At 39.9% G+C, this 21503-nt stretch overlaps 1 protein-coding gene across 1 annotated transcript; it reads left to right on the top strand.

Annotated features, from left to right (window-relative positions):
• The first annotated feature begins 1412 nt into the window (after positions 1–1412).
• Positions 1413–2453, top strand: LOC149198200 (uncharacterized). Its single transcript, XM_089404090.1, has one exon. The coding sequence runs from the start codon at positions 1539–1541 to the stop codon at positions 2157–2159; it is 621 nt and encodes a 206-aa protein (XP_089260216.1). The 5' UTR covers positions 1413–1538; the 3' UTR covers positions 2160–2453.
• Positions 2454–21503: the final 19050 nt, after the last annotated feature.

Below are 21503 nucleotides of genomic sequence, written 5' to 3'. Positions count from 1 at the left end.
ATCTTAAATTAAATTGTCCACGAGACTCATCAAACTCTTGCGATGCAAACTTCTTTTAGAGGAAAAAAGATGTTGAGATGGATCTAGGAGAGTCAAAATACGGTAATGGGTTGGAGACAGCCTAGAGTGCAATGGGCTCTCAGTGTAATTATAGTGATGCTTAAGGGTAAGCTTTTATTTTTACTAGTTGTTTCTTCATCTTGGACCATTATACTCTTAATCCAAAACAACCATATATATATATATATATATATATATGCTCACCAGAATAGGGCCACTAGCATTTTATAAATTAAACAACTTAAATTCAAGTTTTTAAAAATCTCTATTGAATTTTGGTTAAAATTAATTAAAAAAGAAAAAACATTTAATTAGACTATTTTCTCATTTATATATATATGAAAAAATAGATAACATATAAAAAAAAATTATAATAAATTCAAATTGAAAATTGAATTTAAAAATTCATCTAAGATATTGAAAATGTATTTGGTGTTTTCTCGTTTAAATAAAAATAAAAAAATATATTTTTAATTTTAATTATTATTATTATAAATATATAGTCAAAGAAATAAGATAGAATTTGTTATTTAAAAAATAATAATTTTAATTTAGGATATTAAATTAAAATTGGATATGATTAAAAAATATATAATTTCATTACAAATAATTTTAATAATTTTTTGAGAAAATTGAAAATTTATCTATTTATGTATCATTAACAAATTATTTTATATGATATTACTTTCCAATAACAATAATGAATCCACATACATTTAAAAAAACTGAAAATTAAATCCCCTTATCAACCATCAGTAATTTAATTTAAATAGGTTTAAATGATATAATATTCCAATAACACTGATAAATTAACACTGTTTAAAAAAAAAAAAACATATTTTTTTACTGAAGTATGATTCCATAAAAAATTTAACCCCTTACAGATTTAAAAAATTACTTAAATAACATTTTTAAGTTTTATTTCAAATCTAATTATACCATACCATATTTTTATTTTTTAATTAACAAATTTTAAATAAAAAAATCCTATTTTTATTATTTAAAATATATTGAAAATTATGAAAAAATCAAGTCAAAATCCCGATACCAAACATTTATCCAAAAATATGCGAAGGAAAAATATCCCGGATCTCTCACTTCCTCACCCAAGGAAACGACAAAGAAACCAAGAAATTCAGTAAAGTAATTTTCTCAACTTGCAACATCACACGCTACCAGTGGACAACGCGGCGTACCATTCGAATCCAGCCAAGCTATTACACCTGCTACGTCTTTCTTCGTTTCCTCCCTCACCCTCATTTAACGCGACATCCGAGCTGTTCCCACTAATCACATTCACATCCTATGAATCTGGTCTCTTCTCCTTTATAAATGCCTTGTGCACGCCTCCTCATCCCTCCACACAGTTCCTTAACCGACCCATCGCTACAGACAAACAGAGAAGTAAAATATCTCTCCATACACTTACTCTACATTCAAATCGCCTCAGATAGATTAACAGACCACCAAAATTCAGGATGGGCGCTTACATTTCTTGCGCTTCCAAGACTCTGCCTTCCAGCACTGGGAAAGTCATCCACTGGAATGGCAGCGTTCAGCACCTTCCGAGGCGGATAAAGGCGGCAGAGCTAATGCTGGACAATCCTCAGCACTTTGTATGCCACGCCAACGGCTTGCAGATCCGGCGACGGATTAATCCTCTCACGGCAGATGAAGAACTGGAATTGGGGCATTTCTATTTTCTCCTGCCCATGTCCAAGCTGCATTCCGTACTCTCTGGGACAGACATGGCCGCCCTGGGATTGAAGGCCAATTCCGCCATGAAAGTTACAAAAAGACGAAGCTCTAGAGCCAAATTACTCCCCCTCTTTGGTGAGCTCATCCGTCCCCTTTCGCCAGAAATGAAGAGTGATGTATTGTTATTGGAGGAGGGGAAACAAAGTGGTAGGGCGCAGGAGGAGCAGCTTCCGGTGCCGAAGCTGAATTTAGAAGACGATCCAGAGCTGTTAACGGCGCTTGCGCAGCTGAGATTGAACGCAGGCAAATGCTGGAAGCCAAAGTTGGAGACCATTAACGAGTTCCGGCCAAAGCTTCGGGATCTGTTGCAGTCGAATGTGGAGCAACATGAGAGTTACTGAGCACATTGAATCTGATGTTTCTTCCAGAGCACGGATCAATCCTTTACATTGATCCCTCAAACACACACATTCCTCCTCTGCGTCTGTTGGAAGTCTGGGTGAATCTGTACCAAGAGAATTTTTACCCGTCTCAACAGATTTGAGGATGTGCCAAAGATGTGAAGAGGCTGTTGAATTACAGACAGTCTCTTCTCTTCATGTACAGAAAGCTTGTATTTATGTGGGGTATTTGGGGTCAAACATTCTTTGATTCTTATATAATAATTATAAATATATTTTATTATTATAAATATATATTGGGGATGGTTGTTTCTCGTTGCAATGGTTTTTTTTATAGTCAATATAAAGAGTAAATATTAGAAACATCAAGGTTCAAAACTAGCCTCCTTGCGAACACATGAAATCAAAAACTTGCAGACATAGGACATCCCTAAGGAGATCTGAACATCATCATACCAAAATCAGAACAAAACAGTGTTTTCAATGGCAGGATCAGCAAATGACTATACTCATATAACAAAAAGAGACAATCTGAATAGCAAGAAAGGAGAAGGAAGAAAAGAAAAGATCATAATCCAGGGATGGAAAAGTCCTTGATGAAGCAAGAACGATCATCATCAGAAATCATCAAAGTCCAAGATCCAGACTCTAAAGACAGTCCTTTCTTCAACAGACCGTCAACTTGAACATTTTGGGAACGAAGGATGTGGTGGATTGAGCACTGTTTCATATTTCTCCAGAAGTACATAATCCTGTCCATCCACCTTGATAAATGAGGACAGCTGATGTGGCAGGCTCCCCTAACATGGTCAATCATGGATTTTGAATCACCGAAAATTGAAATATTTTGAATCTCAAAAAACACACAGAATGCAAGCAGTCCTGCAAGAGCCCTCGCCTCAACCAAGTTGTTTGTACCACTCCCCCCGTTCCAAGATAAAAAATATTGCAGCTTCTCGTCCATGATAACGTGGACCCCACATCCACAAATATTATTCTGCTCGGCCCCATCAAAGAAAGCACAGGGAACACTATTGAGAGGATCTTCCACCTCTTTTTTGTGATCCGTTTTCATCTTGGGCTTTTTAACATGCATCATATCGTGTGTGGACAGAATATGATGCAAGGATGACTTTAGAGGCTCTTTTGAGTCTTGGAAAATTTTGGCATTCCTCCATTTCCATAAGCTCCATAAGACAATGATAAACAGAGATCGCCAAGAGTCCTTTTGCACGCACCACCATTGAAAAGCAACCTGAACTGAAACAAAGACAACATGAGGAAAACCATAAAGCAGAGACAATTCATACCAGATCTGAAGAGAGGAGCTGCATTGGAAAAACATATGAAGATTGGATTCCTCCGCAGCTTCGCACATAGAACATCTACTCGGACCATGCCAGCTCCTCTTCCTCAAATTATCCCAAGACAAATTGCGGTTGTTGAAGACCAGCCACGAGAACAGGATCATTTTGAGAGGGCATCCCAACTTCCAGAAGCACGAGGGATATATTAAGCAAGAGTTTGAAGCCTTTGAATAAATCATATCAGCGTAGATGTCTTTAACACTAGCAGGCGACTTTGCATTTGGAACGATCCACATAAGATGGTCCGCTATCCCAGAGCGATGGATTCCCAAGCTACATAGAGCATATTTAACTGTTTTCCATACCGGAAGCAGTGGGACTGGAAAATGAAGATCGTGGCCATCTTTCCATAAGGGGATAGGACCGCACCAGGAAGAAATTAATTTATCCCACGTGAAAATACCATTCCTATGAAGAAAAAGAATAAGATTTTCAGGGAAGAGAACACATTCTTGTGCACCCACGATGGAGTCGATCCCGATTAAGATTCGGTTGCCAGAGAAAAGGTTCCATCTCAAGTGCTCCAAGAAGTATTGCTGGACTTTCCTGAGACTGAGCCATATAGCAGAACCTTGTCTGACTCCGATTGATCCCCTCCTGTACCAAAATTCCAGATCTTTATCTTGCAGATATTTCTTTCTAATAGTTAGACTCCACAGACCTTCACCATAAATGCCTCTCGACAGCGATTTGCATAATAGCGCTCTTCCAAAAGTTCGCATATCTAGCAAGCCCCAACCGCCAAGCTTCTTTGGCAAAGAGATCTTCTCCAGCTTCGACAAATGGATTTTACTTTGACTGGAACTACCGCCCCATATAAAATTTGCCATCAGTTTATTCATCTTGAGAATAATGCTAGCTGGAAGGAAGAAGATATGGGCCCAATAAACAGCTAATTGCGCTAAAACTGACTGGGTAAGAACAAGTCTGCCTGCCAGAGAAAGAGTCTTGAATTCCCAGGCCGAGATCTTTTTATAGAATCTTTCCAACACCCATTGCCAATCCGCTTTGGAGTAGCCTTTGCCCTTTAGTTGAAATCCCAGATATTTCAGGGCTTCTTTAAGCGATCTCGAATCAATACCAAGCATATTAGCGATCCAGTTCACCATTTCCATGTTTGTATCATTATGGTAAAGGGTAGATTTTCCTTTGTTGATATATACCCAGTAGCCCTCTAGAATCTATTAAGAATGTCATTGAGGCAAATCCAGGAAGCTCTACACAGCATGGCGAAGATGAGCACGTCATCAACAAAAAGGTTGTGAGATAAATAGATGTCCCTGCATATCCTAACCGGCTTGCATCGCTTTTCGGCCACGGCTTTATTAATCTGAAGGCTGAGAGAGTTCATCGTCAGAATAAATAAAAGAGGGGAGAGGGGACACCCCTGACGAAGCCCCCTTTCCGCTAGAAAGAAAGGAGAAGGCATTCCATTGATGATGACCGAGTAGTGGACGTTCTCTACGCATGACATGATCCAATTGATGGATTGAGAATTTAAACCAATCTTTGCCAGTAAACACCTGATGAATCCCCAATCCAAGCAATCGTAAGCTTTCTACAGATCGATTTTAATCATGGCCGCATTCGTCTTCCTTGATATCATTGAAAACAGGCTTTCCTGAGTAATAGCAACAGCATCCAAAATGTTGCGCCCCTTTAAAAAAGCATGTTGGTCCTTGGAGAGGAAAGAGGCCATCGTCGATTTCAATCTCTCTGCAATAATTTTGGAAATGATTTTGAAAGAGATATTGCATAATGATATCGGCCTGAACTCTTGGAAACAACCTCTAAATCAGAAGCCTTTAGGAAGTGGAAACAATACCATTCTTTCATAAGGCGGGAGATGATAGGGGTATAACCAATCAAAGGCTTCCACCGGTCGTCGAGCCATTTCCTCATAGCTGCATCATCCATTTCTAGGAAAGACCATCTGCCCACCAAGGCAAGATTCTGAAGACTGTCGATTCTGTCCGAGAGATGAGAACTGTCCAGGGAGATAGCTTTAGGAGGGGAGGAGATTTTGACCGAATTTCTGGCTTTATTGTAATGGTTCGCCTTTTCATTCATTCACGCTTCTTCCACAAGGGATTCTCTTTTGCTAAATGCGCTCTGATATGAAAGGCCGGAGGGGGGCCCATCCTTCTCATGCCACGCAGGTTTAACAATCATATCATCCACAGTGGCTTGCCACCCAGTGGACACCTTTGACCCCTCACGGGCCTTTTCAGCCAGGATGGTGGCTTGTATCATGGCCTCCATGGCAGATGCGTCCGACCCAACTTCCATTGGAGCTAGAGAAAATCTTACCCCTGGCAGAAGATCCCCGTCCTTAATTAAGTTCCAGTCAGGATTGTACATGCATTTAATCTTCCCCCGTTCCAAAACTAAACATAATCCCTGGGTGAAATGAATGCCAGATGAGGAGAATTTAAGGAGGATGGTTCAGAGCAGACATAGGGATCAGCGCATAGAATACTCCAGAGGGAATGCTCAGTCAATACAAGGCAGGCACAAAAAACAAGCTCAGCTTTAAGCCAGGGGTCTATGCAGTGGATGACGATAGCTAACTGTTAATTTGACAAAGAAAGGATGTTCCTAGATTGATAGTACTCTTAAGTACAAAACCACGTCATATGAAGGACACGGTCCATAACTCTGCGGATTTTGAAAAAACATTCAAGGGAGGATTACGGGAACTCCATACCAGGAAAAAAATTACCGATTACCTCTTCCGGCCATCCCATAGGAAACCATTACAGACAACAGATCGAGGTCGCATGGCATCAGGGGATGAAGGCATCTAGTTGGAGGAGGTTTCCTTGCAATCTATATAGCAACAATACATCTCAAATATACACCACCATTCCCCGATGCTAAAACGGAAGTCTGTGCACGGTTTGTAGATAACTATGGATTTCTTCAGTTTAAGGAGAAAAGCCTTAAGCATTTTGACGAATCATAGCAGGAGCAAAGGAGGAAAAGATGACTAAGAACAATTCCCAATTAAATACATATGAACTGATAATATAGCATTTAACAGCAGTTCGCCATAGTAACACTCAGACATAAAACTCTCTGAATTTTACCAGGACTCCTTACTACAAACCTTAAACATGTTTTTTTTTAATGGAACAGACTTCACTTGTGAAAAACTAGAGTACTAACCTTTTTACCGACACCTCCACAGCAAGCGAGAGCGCCGAAGACCCCATGCGCATAACACCATCAAACCTTCAGAGAAAACACCGGAGAATTATAGGTTACAACTTAGGGAGAGGATGGATTACCGGACAGTAAGGATGGAATACCTCCCCACGAAGAGACAGAGGAGGGGAGGATGGGCAAAAGGCTGAGAGGCCAAAAACACGCGCAACAGGGGGAGGAACTGTTATATAGATAGTGAGAAGCTTCGAGGCTGAAACACGTTCTGGTCCAGGCGCCAAGACAGCAAAGAACATGCATGCATGAGTTTCCACGAACTATTCTGCATGCACAAGATGGCCAAGGATAGAGCTGAGACGTGGCAGGATCTCGGCGAGCTTTAGTGCGGGGCTGAAACGTCAAGCTATGAATTGGTCTTTGAGGAGGCCATGATCATTGGCTGGCTGAAACGGCGGAGAAGTCTCTGGTTGGCTCCCTGCGCAGCGTGGCGCTCTCACTCTGGTCCTTAGTTGCTTATCGAGGTCATAAGGACGCCTAGCCATTTGAACAATATTATCGATAATAAAAAGAAGGATGGTGACTACACTAACGAGAGTTGTATCAACATCACTTGCATCTCCCAAACAATCTTCTAACTTGTCAGTATATATGGCAAAAATAATATGAGACAAAGGACAACCTTGCTTGACTCCTATATTACAATGAATTTCTTTCAACCACCCCTCAATGTTCTTAAACTTAGAAATAACATTCCAGACAAATTTACCACAATTGTTCTTGATTTGCGAGGAATTTTTACCACTTCTAACCTATTTCAAAGGTTAGTCTCGGGCACTATGTTAAAAGCTTTTTAAAAGTCAACAAAATAATAAAGGAGAATGGCCTTATTATTGTAATACTCCTCCACAATGATCCTAACCATAACAAAGTGGTCTACACTTTAATGATAACCTCTAAATTTAGCCTATCCTTTAGCTCTTTTTTGGTGGCATTCTAGCCAAAATTTGATCTTCTTTTCCATTATGTATAGCTAGGCTAAAATGTGCTTAATCATAATGGTCCTATAATTAGACGGATTGCTTTTATTGCCACTCTTAAAAATATGTATAAGAAGGTTTGAATTCAAATATTAGAGAATCCTTGCTTGATTGCTAAATTGAAGAGCTTGTGTATGTGAGGAATGATGATAGTCCCTCTATTTTTTAAGATATTAGCTTTGTAGCCTTCAATTGAAAAAAGTGCTAAACAAAAAAAAGTGAGGAAATTATCCTTTCCTAAGAAGAGATAATTAAAAGTTGAAGCTAGTAGATATTTGAAGATGTGAATATGATTATTAAGTGATTGACGTAGTTGTGCTGAGAGAATTATCGTTTTGTTCATTTGGCATATGGTTGTTAAGAGATGAAGTCAGTTGTGGTTAGAGATTTAATTTTCTCATTTGTTGAGAGTTGTTATTATCCATTTCAAGTTAGTTGTGAATTTGTGTGTGTCTATGAGAGACTTTTGTATGATGATAATCTCATCTTTTAATGTTCTTTTAAATTAATGTGTTCTACAAGATATAGATTAAAAATGAATAAAAATAACTAGGAAATTAGAAATTAGAAACTTGTTTTCATGTGAGTTTGGTTTACTTGATTCAAAATATATGAACTAAATTCTGATTACACATATCAAAATTTTTACGTCTAATATCATTGTGTAAAATATATCTTATAAGGAGATTCACCTTTAATTTAATTTAAATTGAACAAATTATAGTTTTTTTTTTCCCAATAATTTTGTAAACTCGATGTTTTCAAAAAGTTCCTTTATTCATTTAACTATATAGGACACACAAGCTAATTGTTTGATTGTCAAGCATCATTTTTTTCTTTAGAATTGAGTTTATTGATTCTTTTTAAATAAATAAATATAGCTCATTCAAGTGTAGATAAAGTTATGCAAAATAAATATAGCTCATTCAAGTGTAGATAGAGACCAGCATGGAGTACACTCATGAACAGAATGAACACACGATGGACCCTTTGAGTACCATGGAAGTAGAAAAATACCAGGAAATGAGTCAAAGTGAAAGTGGTATAGAGGATCAAGATTTACAGGAGATCTTGGAAAGGGAGAACCTAGAGCTGGAAAAGTTTCTAAAACAGGGTGGCAACCTGGGAATAAACTCCATCCCTCAGGAGGATGTGGACAAAGTCCAACAGATATTCCTTAACAAGGCACATCAAACAGTTGCAGGAGTCAAAGGAGGACATGACAACCAGGAAAACAAAGGGACTTCCTCAATAGGATTAATAATAGGAAAACTAACAAAGAATCCAGGCAAGAGGAGGGGAAGAAAAATACAGAAAGAATTACTACTGGAGTGTGGCAAGCTCATGATTGATTCAAGAAGGATGAAAGACCTTTCTAGTTACTCCTTTATAACCACACCTCCATGAAAATCACAATCTAGAATATTAGAGGACTAGGGAGAAAAAGAAAATAGAGGAATCTCGGTAAAAGGATTAAAGAGGAAAAACCTGACATAGTATTCATACAGGAAACAAAATGCTCAGTGGAGAGGATCTGCGAAAAACATAGTAAATGGGTAAATAGATATGAATACCTTGAAGTTAAGGAAAATAAATATGCTGGTAGTATTCTCACTCTCTAGGATCCACAGAAATTTGGTGTGATTGATGCGGAGGCATCCAGACATCACCTTTCTCTGATTTTCCAACCGGTGGGTGACATGCAATGTTACATGATCACCAATGTCTATGGTCCACAACCAGTGGAGGACAAACTTCGACTCCTCACAACACTGGAGGATATGAAAAAGAGATGCCAAGCTCTACCATGGATTCTTGGAGGTGATTTCAACTTAACAAAATCACTCATGGAGAAGAAAGGAGGCACTAGAATACTTGGGAGAGACTCAATTTCCTTCCAGAACTTCATCACCAATATGAAATTGGTTGATATGGAAACAAGCAATGGAATATTCACTTGGAATAACAAAAGAGGGGGCTCTACCCAAGTGGCCTCAAAATTGGACAGATTTATGGTTTCAGAGGAACTTCTTCTAAGGGGAAGCAACATTATTGCACTCATACTACCTTTTGGAGGTTCAAATCACTGGCCTACCCAATTGGAAGCTTCCCTTTTTGGAAGACCAAGGAACACCCCATTCAGGTTTGAGAATGCTTGGCTCACACATTCATATTTCCTCACAAATATTGAACAATGGTGTAAGTAAGAGCTTCACCTTCAAGGCACAAATATGTTCCTGCTTCACTGCAGGCTCAAACACATTAAAGGTAGACTCAAAGAGTGGAACAAAAAGGAATTTGGTAACATCTTCAAAGCTAAAGGAGAGGTGGAAAAGAAACTAAAGGAAATAAACCAGATTCTTATCACATAAGGCTACACAGATGAAAGGAAAGATATGGCAGAGTCACTCCTGCAGGAGTGGGACAATATATGCCTTCAAGAGGAAATACTCTGGAGACAGAAATCCAGAGTACAATGGATTAAAGAAGGGGAGAGAAGCACCAAATTCTTTCACAGATCCACCATAGCTCACCGAAACAACAATAGAATTGTGAAACTTACAGATCAGCATGGTATAGAGAGAAGCACTCATGAAGAGATGGAGAAGATTCTACTCCAGCATTTTCAGAAAATTGCTGAGGAAACCTCGGAAGATAGACACCAGTTTACAGAAAAATTCACTTAGTACATCCCTAAACTGGTTACCAGAGAATATAATTTCAATCTCAATAGACCAATAACAGAGGAAGAAAATGAGGAACCTGTGAAAGAGATGCAAAATGGGAAGGCACCAGGCCCGGATGGCTTTAATGTGGACTTTTTCAAAGCTTGTTGGAGGATAGTGAAACAAGACATCCTAGAGGTAGTGGAAGACTCTCGAAAATCTAACAAAGTCTTAAAGGCGCTCAATGAATCTTTCATAGCCTTAATCCCCAAACAAGAGAAGGCCACCTCTCTAGACAGATTTCGACCTATAGCATTATGCAATGTGATCTACAAAATTATATCCAAAGTCATTGCCAACTGTCTCAAACCTATCCTCCCAACCCTAGTGTTAGAGGAACAAATGGGCTATGTGGAAGGAAGACAAATTCTAGATAATATAATTCAAGCACATGAAACGGTTCATTCACTCATTACCAATAAATAGGCAGGAATGATAATGCAGCTGGACATAACAAAGGCCTATGACAAACTTAGTTGGTCGTACATAAGAGCAATTTTAAAATCCTATGGCTTTGATCACAATTGGATTAAATGGGTTATGGCGCTAGTTACCACAGCTAGCTGTTCAATTCTTCTCAATGGTGCTCCTTCCAAAACCTTCAAGCCTTCTAGAGGTCTCAGGCAAGGAGATCCTCTTTCTCCTTTCCTCTTCATTCTAATGATGGAAGGGTTAGGAAGAGCTATCAGAGCTGCTAAGGAGGAAGGGAGAATTCAGGGTTTGAGACTCACTCATGGTGGGGACACGGTGACACATCAGCAATTTGTGGATGACACTATGCTTCAAGGCACACCCACTGTTAAGGAAGCCAAAGCATTCAAACAGATTCTGAGTGAGTTTGCTAGGGCAGCAGGCACTGAGGTAAGTCTAACTAAATCAAAGATCTTCTTTTTCAATACAGATATTTCAATTCAAAGAAATCTTTCTAGAATTCTGGGCTTTCAAAGGGAGTCACTGCCTGTGAAGTACCTGGGAGTTCCTCTCACTGACAAACCGCTTCACAAGGATATCTGGGAGCCTATTCTTAATAAGCTAAAAGATAAGATCAGAAAATGGACAAACAGAGCACTAAATCTAGCAGGGAGACTTGTTCTCACTAAGGCTGTTCTCCAAAGCATCCTTATCTATATGCTATCTACCATTCCAGCACCAGCCAGTGTAATGACCAATATAAGAAACATTCAGAGAGACTTTCTCTGGGGGAAAGGCAAAGAAAAGAAGAAATGGGCCCTTGTGGCATGGGACAGAGTATGCAAACCTAAGTCCTATGGTGGCTTGGGTCTTCATGACCCAGGAATTCTAAATAGAGTTCTTGGTGCCATAATCTGGTGGAGATGGCTGAAAGAAATACAAGCCCCTTGGGCAAAACTATGGAAGCACAAATATGCTAGTGAATGGCAGGAGGAAAATCTAATTAGAATGATAGGACAAGTAAAAGGTTCTGCAATTTGGAATAGGGCATGGGAGAACAGGGCCCTAGTCCAAAACCATAGTTTTTGGGAGATTAGAAATTGGAACCTGGCTTGGTTTTGGGAGCAAAATTGGCAGTAGGAGGACAATCTCTGAAGAGAAGAATTAGCATTCACACCGATACCATCAACAAAGGACTAAGGTGGGTAAGTGACTATTGGGACCAAGCAGGGAATGATAAGAAATGGAGAACTTGGAAACTTCCAATTGCAATGGAATGGGCATGTTGCATACTCAAGCTATAGCCCTTCAAGGTCTTTTAGACAAGAGACAAATCTTGAACTAAAACTTGAACGATAAACTAAGATGGGGAAAGAACAAGACAGGTCTCTTCAACCTTAAAGAAGCCAAAAGAATAGATGTAGGGCTAAAGCTTCCAAACACTGATAAGACATGGAAAGAAATCTGGGAAATTCCTCATTGGATGAAAGTAAAATTGTTCAAGTGGTTGGTTCAATAGGGCAAGATTCTGACATGGGATAACCTAAGAAAAAGAGGCTTTGTTGGCCCCTCAAGATGTCATTTATGCAGACAACAAGAAGAAACTACAAATCATCTACTGAATAGATGCACTTTCACCACAATACTGTGGAATTGGGTTGGAGAAGTCTTTGAGCAGACAGATAGAAATGTTAATGATATCACTACTACGTTGAAGAATTGGCGGAAAATTTTTTTGGACAATGAGATCATTAACTCCGCCTGGATGCTGACCCCGGGATTCATAATCTGGAATGTCTGGAAGGAGCGCAACAACATGATTTTCAAGGAGAAAACGAGTCTGGTGAGCAGCATCCTTAAGCTAATCCTTAAACAACTTAAAGAGATTGTTCATATCCTGGGAGGTGCAACTACTGGAAAACCCATCGGTCAAAGGGAGGCCAAAATTTTGGAGAAGTTAGAGCTCAAGGTTCATGCCCCTAAGGGTTCTATGCAGATTAATAGGAAGACCTTAACGGACAAGTCTTCTTGGCAACCCCCTCCTCATGGCTTTTTAAAGTTCAACATAGACGGGGCTTCAAAAAGGAATCCGGGAGAAGCTGGTTATGGAGGGGTCTTGAGAGATGAAGAAGGAAACGTACAAATCATCTTCCACAGTTATTTAGGAGAAGCAACCAACAATATGGTGGAGCTCATGGTGATGGAATCATGCCTGGAAATACTGCTCAAGCACAACATACACAATGTCATCATTGAAGTTGACTCGGAATTAGTCATCAACTCAGTGAAGAGGATAAATGCTAGTGCTACTCCTGAGAAAATCTCATAACACTGGCGGCTTCTACAATTCTACCAAAGAATCCAAGTGCACCTATGAAGGCTGAGACCTCTTAGGTTGGTGCATGTTCGCAGGGAAGCCAACAAATTTGCAGACTGGCTTGCAAATGAGGGAGTACGAAACAAGCATACTGACTTGTGCTGCTGGTGGGAGGAGATTACGGATGACAGGCTGAAGGATGGATGCTCATCCAGGGCCATCAGTGACCGATAGCAGCATTAGGAAAAATCAAGAGATATAATTTCCGAAGCAGAGCCACATAGAAGGGGTCTCGACGATCTGGATTTGTTATGAATTGTTATGACATATGTGAGGTCCTTTTTAGAATGCAGGTCTATGTCGATCTCCTTAACCCAGCTAACAACAAAACCAGTAGTCTCAAAGGGATGGCCAGAAGGAGGGATCTTCATCTTCCTTGGGCCCTTGCACCGGAATCCAGACTTTCTCGGCAGGCGCAATACCCCAGTTTGTTTTCTGGTGATTGATTTACTACCCTCTGGGTGGTTTCTGGTTTATCGCAAACTCTTCAGGCCGGAAGCGGTTTTTCACAATCGAGAGCGATTCCACTCACCACGCGACATGTGGCTTTCGGTGGGGAGGAAATACCGCTCTCATCGCGCGCTAACTATCGATGCTTTTAGTCTGCGTGATATGATCTCGAACCATTGGATCAAGCGAGGGCATTCAACGGACATGATTGAACATGCATGTTGGTGGGACCGATACAACGGTTTTGTCTTGAGTTGTTTGCATGACCTCATGGGAATCATGCATAAATGGTGGTTTACAGGGTGTATCAGGTCCAATGTGGTGGTTAAAAGGTGATCTTGTTGGCCACCCGATATGTTTTTCATCCACTAGATATTTAGCTTAGGATCCAACAAGCAGTTTTGGACGTTTGGTTTTTTTTGGTGGGCCGTGTCCCTGGGTTCATTTTGTCGTCTTGCGACAGTGGATTGGGGTGGGCCTATCCTTTTGGTGAGCCCCACCGCCGAGGTTGCTGATTGCACACTATTTCTCTTTTTAATTGAATAAGAAGGATCCGCTCTTGCCTTAACAAAAAAAAAAAAAGAGAAGCATTGTTACACCAACATATTTTTTTATGAGTTAAAGGGTCAGGAAGGTGTTGATGTGAGAAAAATTCCCTTCAACAGATAAGGGTACTTCTTAATGTGAAGTTCCAATAAGTTCTCATATCATTTGGTATATAAAACCCATCCAAATTCTAGCCTACCTAGTATTATTGGGAATGAATGAGTATTGGATTGGTTGATATGTAGAATATAGAATGTAATATGAACTAGATCTAAATACTTAAAGAAAAACTACTTTAAGATATCCTAGCTAGAAGTAAACTAAATACAATAAATAGATAATGAAACCACTAGTTTTTGCTTGAACTCTAAACAATTAGTTGTTAATGAAAAAAATAAAGCTTAGTAATACATGAACAAAGTAGGTTTACATATTAGCTTGAAATAGAAAATAAATTTGGTACTATAATATTCAACACTCACAACAATAATATTAGTAAAGTAATGTGATAAAAAGTAATGGCCTCACAGAGGAGAGGCCTATAAAATGAGAAATGTAACCTTACAACAATGGAACTAACCATAGATAAAGAGAAAATAGTTCACAATATCTATATCACATAGACTAAATCACTTTTCATCCAAAATTGGCCCTAAGGGCTTCTCCTCATTAAAAAATTTAGAAGTAGTTCTCAAAATTACAAAAAGTAAGAGCCCCTTCAAGTTGTTGGAAATTGCATTTAGTGTTGTCTGTGTGTTTTGTGACATGGACTAACCACCTCTCATGGATCTTAATTTTGGCAATTGTAGCAGAGACTAATGCCTCTAAGTTTTGGTCTAACGAAAATCATGAGTCCAACAAGCGGTATCAGAGCAATAAATATCAAGTTCAAAACTCACCCATCTTACTTTGGGGGGATATGGTTGGACATTGGGTTCAACACTCCCCATGTGTTTCACAATATGGACTAATTTGCTCTTGTGGATCCTATTTCTAGTGATTATAGTGAAGACTAACGTCTGCTGGTTTTGATCTAATGGAAATCATGCGTCCAACAAAAGTAATGGTGGGGTCAGTGGCATTGACTTGGGGTGGGGGGAGATAAATGCGGGAAATTGGAGGAAGATCAGGGGGAATTCTTATGGGGGAACTTTGGAGAAACAACTAAGGGCTGATTTTGGTGTTTGGCACCTAAGAACGCAAAGATTTTGCTATCACTAAGAGGTGTATTTTGGTGTTGGGTATAAAAGGGGTGTTGGAACAATGCTATGGGGTAAAATGCACGGTGTATGGAGAATGAAAACTACCCTCAAAGGCCTTCCCGGGACCTTCGACAGACTATAAGATTATCTGCAGAAGCTACCAAGTTATACACATGTTCATTTATTGAATATAAGTTGACAAAGTATGGAAAGAGGATTACCTCAAGTATCCTTCTAGATTTGTTTGGAGATCGCTATGCAGCCAAGAAAACTCCTTCAAGGCCGGCTCCAAGACAATTCTTGCACAAAGGAAAGGCAAACACAATCACAACATACTTTATTGAAAACTAATATAAGAATGCACAACGAAAATATATTTGTATACAACTTAAACTACTCAACTCGACAAGTATCGAAATGAACAACTCAATGAACAATGTTACCGACACTATGGAGTAGGGAACATAACTGCAGTTCTGTATTTATAATGGAAGAGTGATTACAACCATCCATTGTATCAGCCTTCCTTTGCCCCTTCTTCTTCTCTCTCTCTCTCTCTCTTTCATCTCACTTCTTCAAGTGTATGAGAGTTCACAACAGCTTAGTGGGCTATCCTTTCAAATGTTTTGACCCCTTTCTTTTTTTTGTTGAAGCAAGTATGGATCCTTCTATATCAATGAGTCAAAAAATAGTGTACAGTATATACAAACGTCCACCCGACGTCAAAGAAACAGAAAAGAAATAAAAGCTTAAGCCTCCAAGGGCTACACCGTACAACTTTACCTCTAAAAATTCAAGCCTAAGAAATAACTAACATGACTCCAGACTAACCCTCGGAAAGCCCACGAACTTTCGCGCGGCCTCCCTCCGGTAAACCCAAACCCATAGATCCAACCCATCAAATCAAGAAGATCGACGGCTGAGGAGAAAGACGCCTAGCTAAAGAGCCCAAAGTTTAACTATCCTGCCCCACCAAGTTTCTCTGTCTCGGACAACCGTTGATTCGCAACAACCGAATCCAACGGATGAGGAAGATTTCGCGTAGGACAAGAAGGAGGAATGTTAATCTGCGATGGAGGGCGGTTTTCAGAACCCTCACCCTGCCACATGTCGCAGGATGAATGGGATCACTGTGAAAACACCAAAACCATTACCACTCTGAGGGCAGCGCGATCAGTCGAAAACCGCCTGGGAGGTGGTTTTGCAATCTGGACCCCGAAGTCTGAAACCACCAGTTGCCAAATGACTTGGTTCCTCTTGCAAATGAAAAACTTCCTCGCCTTGGTTGGGATATTGTAAGGGTGAGAGTGTTCCATCGAGCAAAGACTTATGGGAATTATCTGAGATCTTCATCACACTTGTACCTTGAGTTTGGGCAACCAGACATGGTTCTCTTCTCTTCAGCAAAATTTGCCCAAAATGAAGACACATCCAGGGGAAAATCAAATCGAGCTATTCTCCATGGTTTTGAGTCTAAACACATCCCTATCTTCTTCCGCCTGTTCATAGCATAGAGCTCTCAGTCTGCTTGGACTCAACTCCTGCCACTTCATCGACACATTATTCTCTGTACAGCTGACTCCCTGGTTGGCCAAAAGATCTGCTAGCTTATTTGCCTTTCTGCGAACATGGCGGAAACTGATAGTGCGCAGGCCCTGAAGATGGCTTTGAATTCTTTGGAAGACCTGAATTAGTTTCCAATGCTTAGAGACTTTGTCCGGCGCAGCTCCATTATGAATTTTTTGCACTAAGTTGATAATTAACTCCGAATCTGCCTCTATCATGACATTTAGACAGTTGTCCTGCTTCAGTAAATCCAGGCATTGTTCCATAGCCATTAGTTCAGCCATGTTATTGGTGGTTGTACCTAGGTGGCAATGGAATATGAAAACGATACTTCCCTCTGCATTTTTGAGGACACCTCCATACCCTGTTGTTCTCGGGTTCCCTTTTGAAGCCCCATCAATGTTGTATTTTAAATAGCCTTCCAGAGGAGGATGCCAAAATTCCTTCTTCGTATCCGACGAAATGATCTTCTTGTCAAGGCCTAGGAGGGTGAGCCCCTGCATCCCCAACTGCCTGAGAATATTTAAATCTGCTTATGAGGGGGGATTTTTAGGGAAGTTATGAACATTGGTTCTCACAGTCTCCTTGAGCTGTTTTAGGATTATCTCCAGCAGGTGTTGAGGGGGCTTTTTTTCCTCCTTAAAAATTCTTTTGTTCCTCTCCTTCCACATGTTCCATATGATGAAGCTTGGTGTAAGAGCCCATGCTGAGTTAAGAATTTCATTATCTGAAAAAAATTTCCTCCAGTTGATGAGGGTACTAATGATGCTACCTCTGTCTCTATCAGATTGTTGAAAGATAGTAGCAAAAAAGTCCCATAACCAGGATGTGAAAATGCAGTTGTTGAGTAAATGTTCCAAGGTTTCTTCTTGAGCTTCATAGAGTAGGCATCTTGAAGGCCCCTGAACACCTCTCTTCCTTATGTTATCCCAAGTCAGAATTTTCTTGTGATAAACAACCCACATGAAGAGTTTGATTTTCATCCATCCTTGACGCCTCCAAAGGTTTTGCCAGATTTTGTCCGGAACCAGGGGATCTAGCTCAAGGAGAATGATTTTTGCTTCCTTAAGATTAAAGGTGCCCTCTTTGTTATTTCCCCATCTCAATTGGTCTTGTCCCTCTGCCACTAAGATCTTCCTTTGCTCTACTATTTTCCTGAGCTCCTCTGCTTTAGTTTTCAGGAGATTGTTATTTCTGCAATCTATGTTTCTCCAGATTCTCCACTTATCCGTAAGATGAGAATGTATCCAGAAATCCTTAACCTTTATTAAACCTTGGGAATCTGACTCCTGTTTAAGATCAAGGAAGTCTTCTTTTACCAGAATTGATTCTTGCTGCCACTTATCTTCCCAGAAAAGAGCAAGATTTCCTTCTTTGATTTCCCAGAAGCTATTCTCTTGTACTAGTTTTCTATTCTCCCAGGCTTTGTTCCAAATATAATAACCCTTTATATTTCCTGACATTCTTATAATATCATTGTTCTGCCAGGAACTAGCATATTTTTCTTTCTAGATATTTTCCCATTGAGTCTCTGGATGCTGGACCCAGCGCCACCAAAGTTTGGCCCCTAGAGCCTTACTGAGAATCTCCTGATCATCCAATCCTAGCCCTCCATGGTTCTTGGGCTTACAAATTTTATCCCAAGACACCAAGGCCCATTTCCTCTTAGTCTCCTCCTTGCCCCAAAGGAAGTTTCTTTGAATATTTCTAAATTGCTGAAGGACCCCTTTTGGAGTTGGGAGGGCTGATAACATGAAAATAGGGATTGCTTGAAGCACTACTTTTGTAAGAACTAACCTGCCAGCAAGGTTTAAAGATCTGATGGTCCATTTACTGACTTTGTCCTGCAACTTGTTGATCAAAGGTTCCCATATAATTTTGAGCATTGGTTTTGGAGGAACTCCTAAATATTTTGAAGGAAGGGAATCCCTTTGAAAGCCAAGAATTCTGGAGATGTTTTTCTGAATAGCAATATTGGTATTGAAGAAGAAGATTTTTTATTTAGAGATATTGACTTCCATACCTGAAGCCGAGGCAAAAAGATTCAAAATTTATGTAGTTTGAAGCTTCTTGGACTGTGGGGAGTCCCTGTAACATGGTATCATCTACAAATTGTTGGTGAGTCAAGGCCTGCCCATTATCAGTAAGTTGCAGACCTTTAATCTTTCCTGATGATTTCGCCTGCTTTATAGCTCTCCCCAGTCCTTCCATCATGATGATAAAAAGAAAGGGGGTCCTTCCATCATGATGATAAAAAGAAAGGGGGAGAGTGGGTCACCCTGTCTAAGGCCTCTTGAGGGACTGAAAATATCTGAGGGAGAGCCATTGAACAATATAGAAAAATTAGATGAGGTCACCAATGCCATTACCCATCTGACCCAGATGTGATCAAATCCAAATGCAATCAACATTTTCTTAAGGTAGACCCAATTTACCTTGTCATAAGCTTTGGCAATATCTAATTGCATGATCATACCCACCTGCTTCTTTCTAGTTAAAGAGTGCACCACTTCTTGTGCTTGAATGATGTTATCCAAAATTTGTCTGCCTTCCACACAACCTGATTGCTCCCCTGATACCAGGATTGGAAGCAAAGGTTTGAGTCTGTTAGCCACAACCTTGGATATAATCTTATAGATTACGTTGCATAGGGCTATGGGTCTGTATTTATCCGGTGTTTGAGAAATCTCCTGTTTGGGGATCAGGGCGATGAAGGATGTATTGAGGGCTTTCAGAATGGTTTTGTTTGACCTGGAATCCTCCACAACATTCAAAATGTCCTGCTTAACAATATTCCAGCAAGCTTTGAAAAAGTCCACATTGAAACCATCCGGGCCCGGTGTTTTCCATTCTACATGTCTTTGAGGACATCACTTAGCTCCCCTTCCATTACTGGTCTATTAAGGTTGAAGTTGTCCTCTCTGGATACCAGTTTCGGTACATTACTAGTTATTTCCCTGATGGATTGCTCTCTATCTGAATTGTTCTCCTGTGTTATACCTTGGAAGTGGTGGACTAACACAACTTCTATAGCTTTATGGGAGATTTGCAGTTCCCCTGCTTCATTCTTGATCGAAGAGATGTTGTTGTGAACTCTATTGGCCATGGTGGTTCTATGAAAAAACTTAGTGTTGCGCTCTCCTTCTTTTAGCCATTGAACTCTGGACTTTTGTCTCCAAAATATTTCCTCTTGTTTACATAGATTCTCCCATTCTTGATAACGTTTATCCGCTTTCTCACTGATATTTTTATCAAATCCTTCCTTGATTAGAGCTTGGTTGAGAACCTGCATTTTGTTTTCAACTACTCTCTTTTCTTCAAAAATATTACCAAAATCCTTCTTGTTCCATTCCTTAAGCCGAAATTTGATGTGCTTTAGTCTTTTGTGAAGAAGATACATTCTGGTCCCCTGAATCTGCAAGTCCTCTGACCACCATTTCTCAATGTTGCTTGAGAAGTCTAGGTGTGACAACCAGATATTTTCAAATCTGAAAGGTTTGTTTCTAGGAGTGCCTATACCCTTGATTTCCAATTGAATTGGCCAATGGTCTAAGCCTCCAAAGGGAAGAACTCGCGCTGTTACCTCTTTACCATTCAGCATAAGATTCTCAGAGATGAAGAATCTGTCTAGCTTTGAGGCAATAAGGGCATCTCCTCCCCTCTTGTTATTCCAAGTAAAGAGGCCAGTATTCCAATTAGTGTCAACAAGATTTATGTTGTCAGAAAAGGTTTGGAAAGCCATGGAGTCTTTACTTAGAGATCTTGTTCCTCCTTTTTTCTCTGAAAGGGATTTAATCATGTTGAAATCCCCTCCCATGATCCAGGGTATATCTGCATGTCTGTTCCTGAGATCCACCAGGGTATCTAGAAACTTAAGTTTGTCATCTATTTTCTGAGGACCATAAACATTTGTGACCAGAAAGGTGTCCCTTTCTCCTACCGGTTGAATAACAACCGATAAGTAATTTCTGGAAGCCTCAGCTTCCAGAATGCCAATTTTGTGGGGATTCCATAGAGTGAGTATGCCCCCTGCTGTATTCTCTGCTTTTACTTCTAGAAACTCATAGCTGCTGAGCCATTTGTTGTGGATTTGTCTTACCTTTTGAATGGAACATTTCGTTTCTTGGATGAACATTATATCCGGCGTTTCTTGTTTCATTCTGTTACTAAGCATTCTCTGCTTTCTCCTACTCCCTAGACCTCTAATATTCCAAGATGTCAACTTCATTATAAAAGATTTGTAAAGGAGTAGCTGGCTAGATATTTCATCTTACCAGAATTAATCATCATCTTTCCACACTCCATCAAGAGTTCATTCTTCTTTTTCCTCCCTCTTTTCTTGCCTGGGTTTCTAGTAGCTAGTCCCAGCGTAGTTTTCATCATTTTCACCCATCAGTTGTCCTGCTTATCTATGTTGTTCCCTCGCTCTAACTTCCCAGCTTGCGTTTTCCATAGAAACAGCTGTTGTATTGTTACACTAAAAAATGTCACCATGGC

Source organism: Pinus tabuliformis, chromosome 2_2 (assembly GCF_031772625.1).
Source record: "Pinus tabuliformis cultivar Carrire ecotype Pingquan chromosome 2_2, CPIR1, whole genome shotgun sequence".
Taxonomy (NCBI): domain Eukaryota; kingdom Viridiplantae; phylum Streptophyta; class Pinopsida; order Pinales; family Pinaceae; genus Pinus; species Pinus tabuliformis.
Note: the sequence above shows the minus strand (reverse complement) of the source record. Positions and strands in the feature narration are given on the sequence as shown.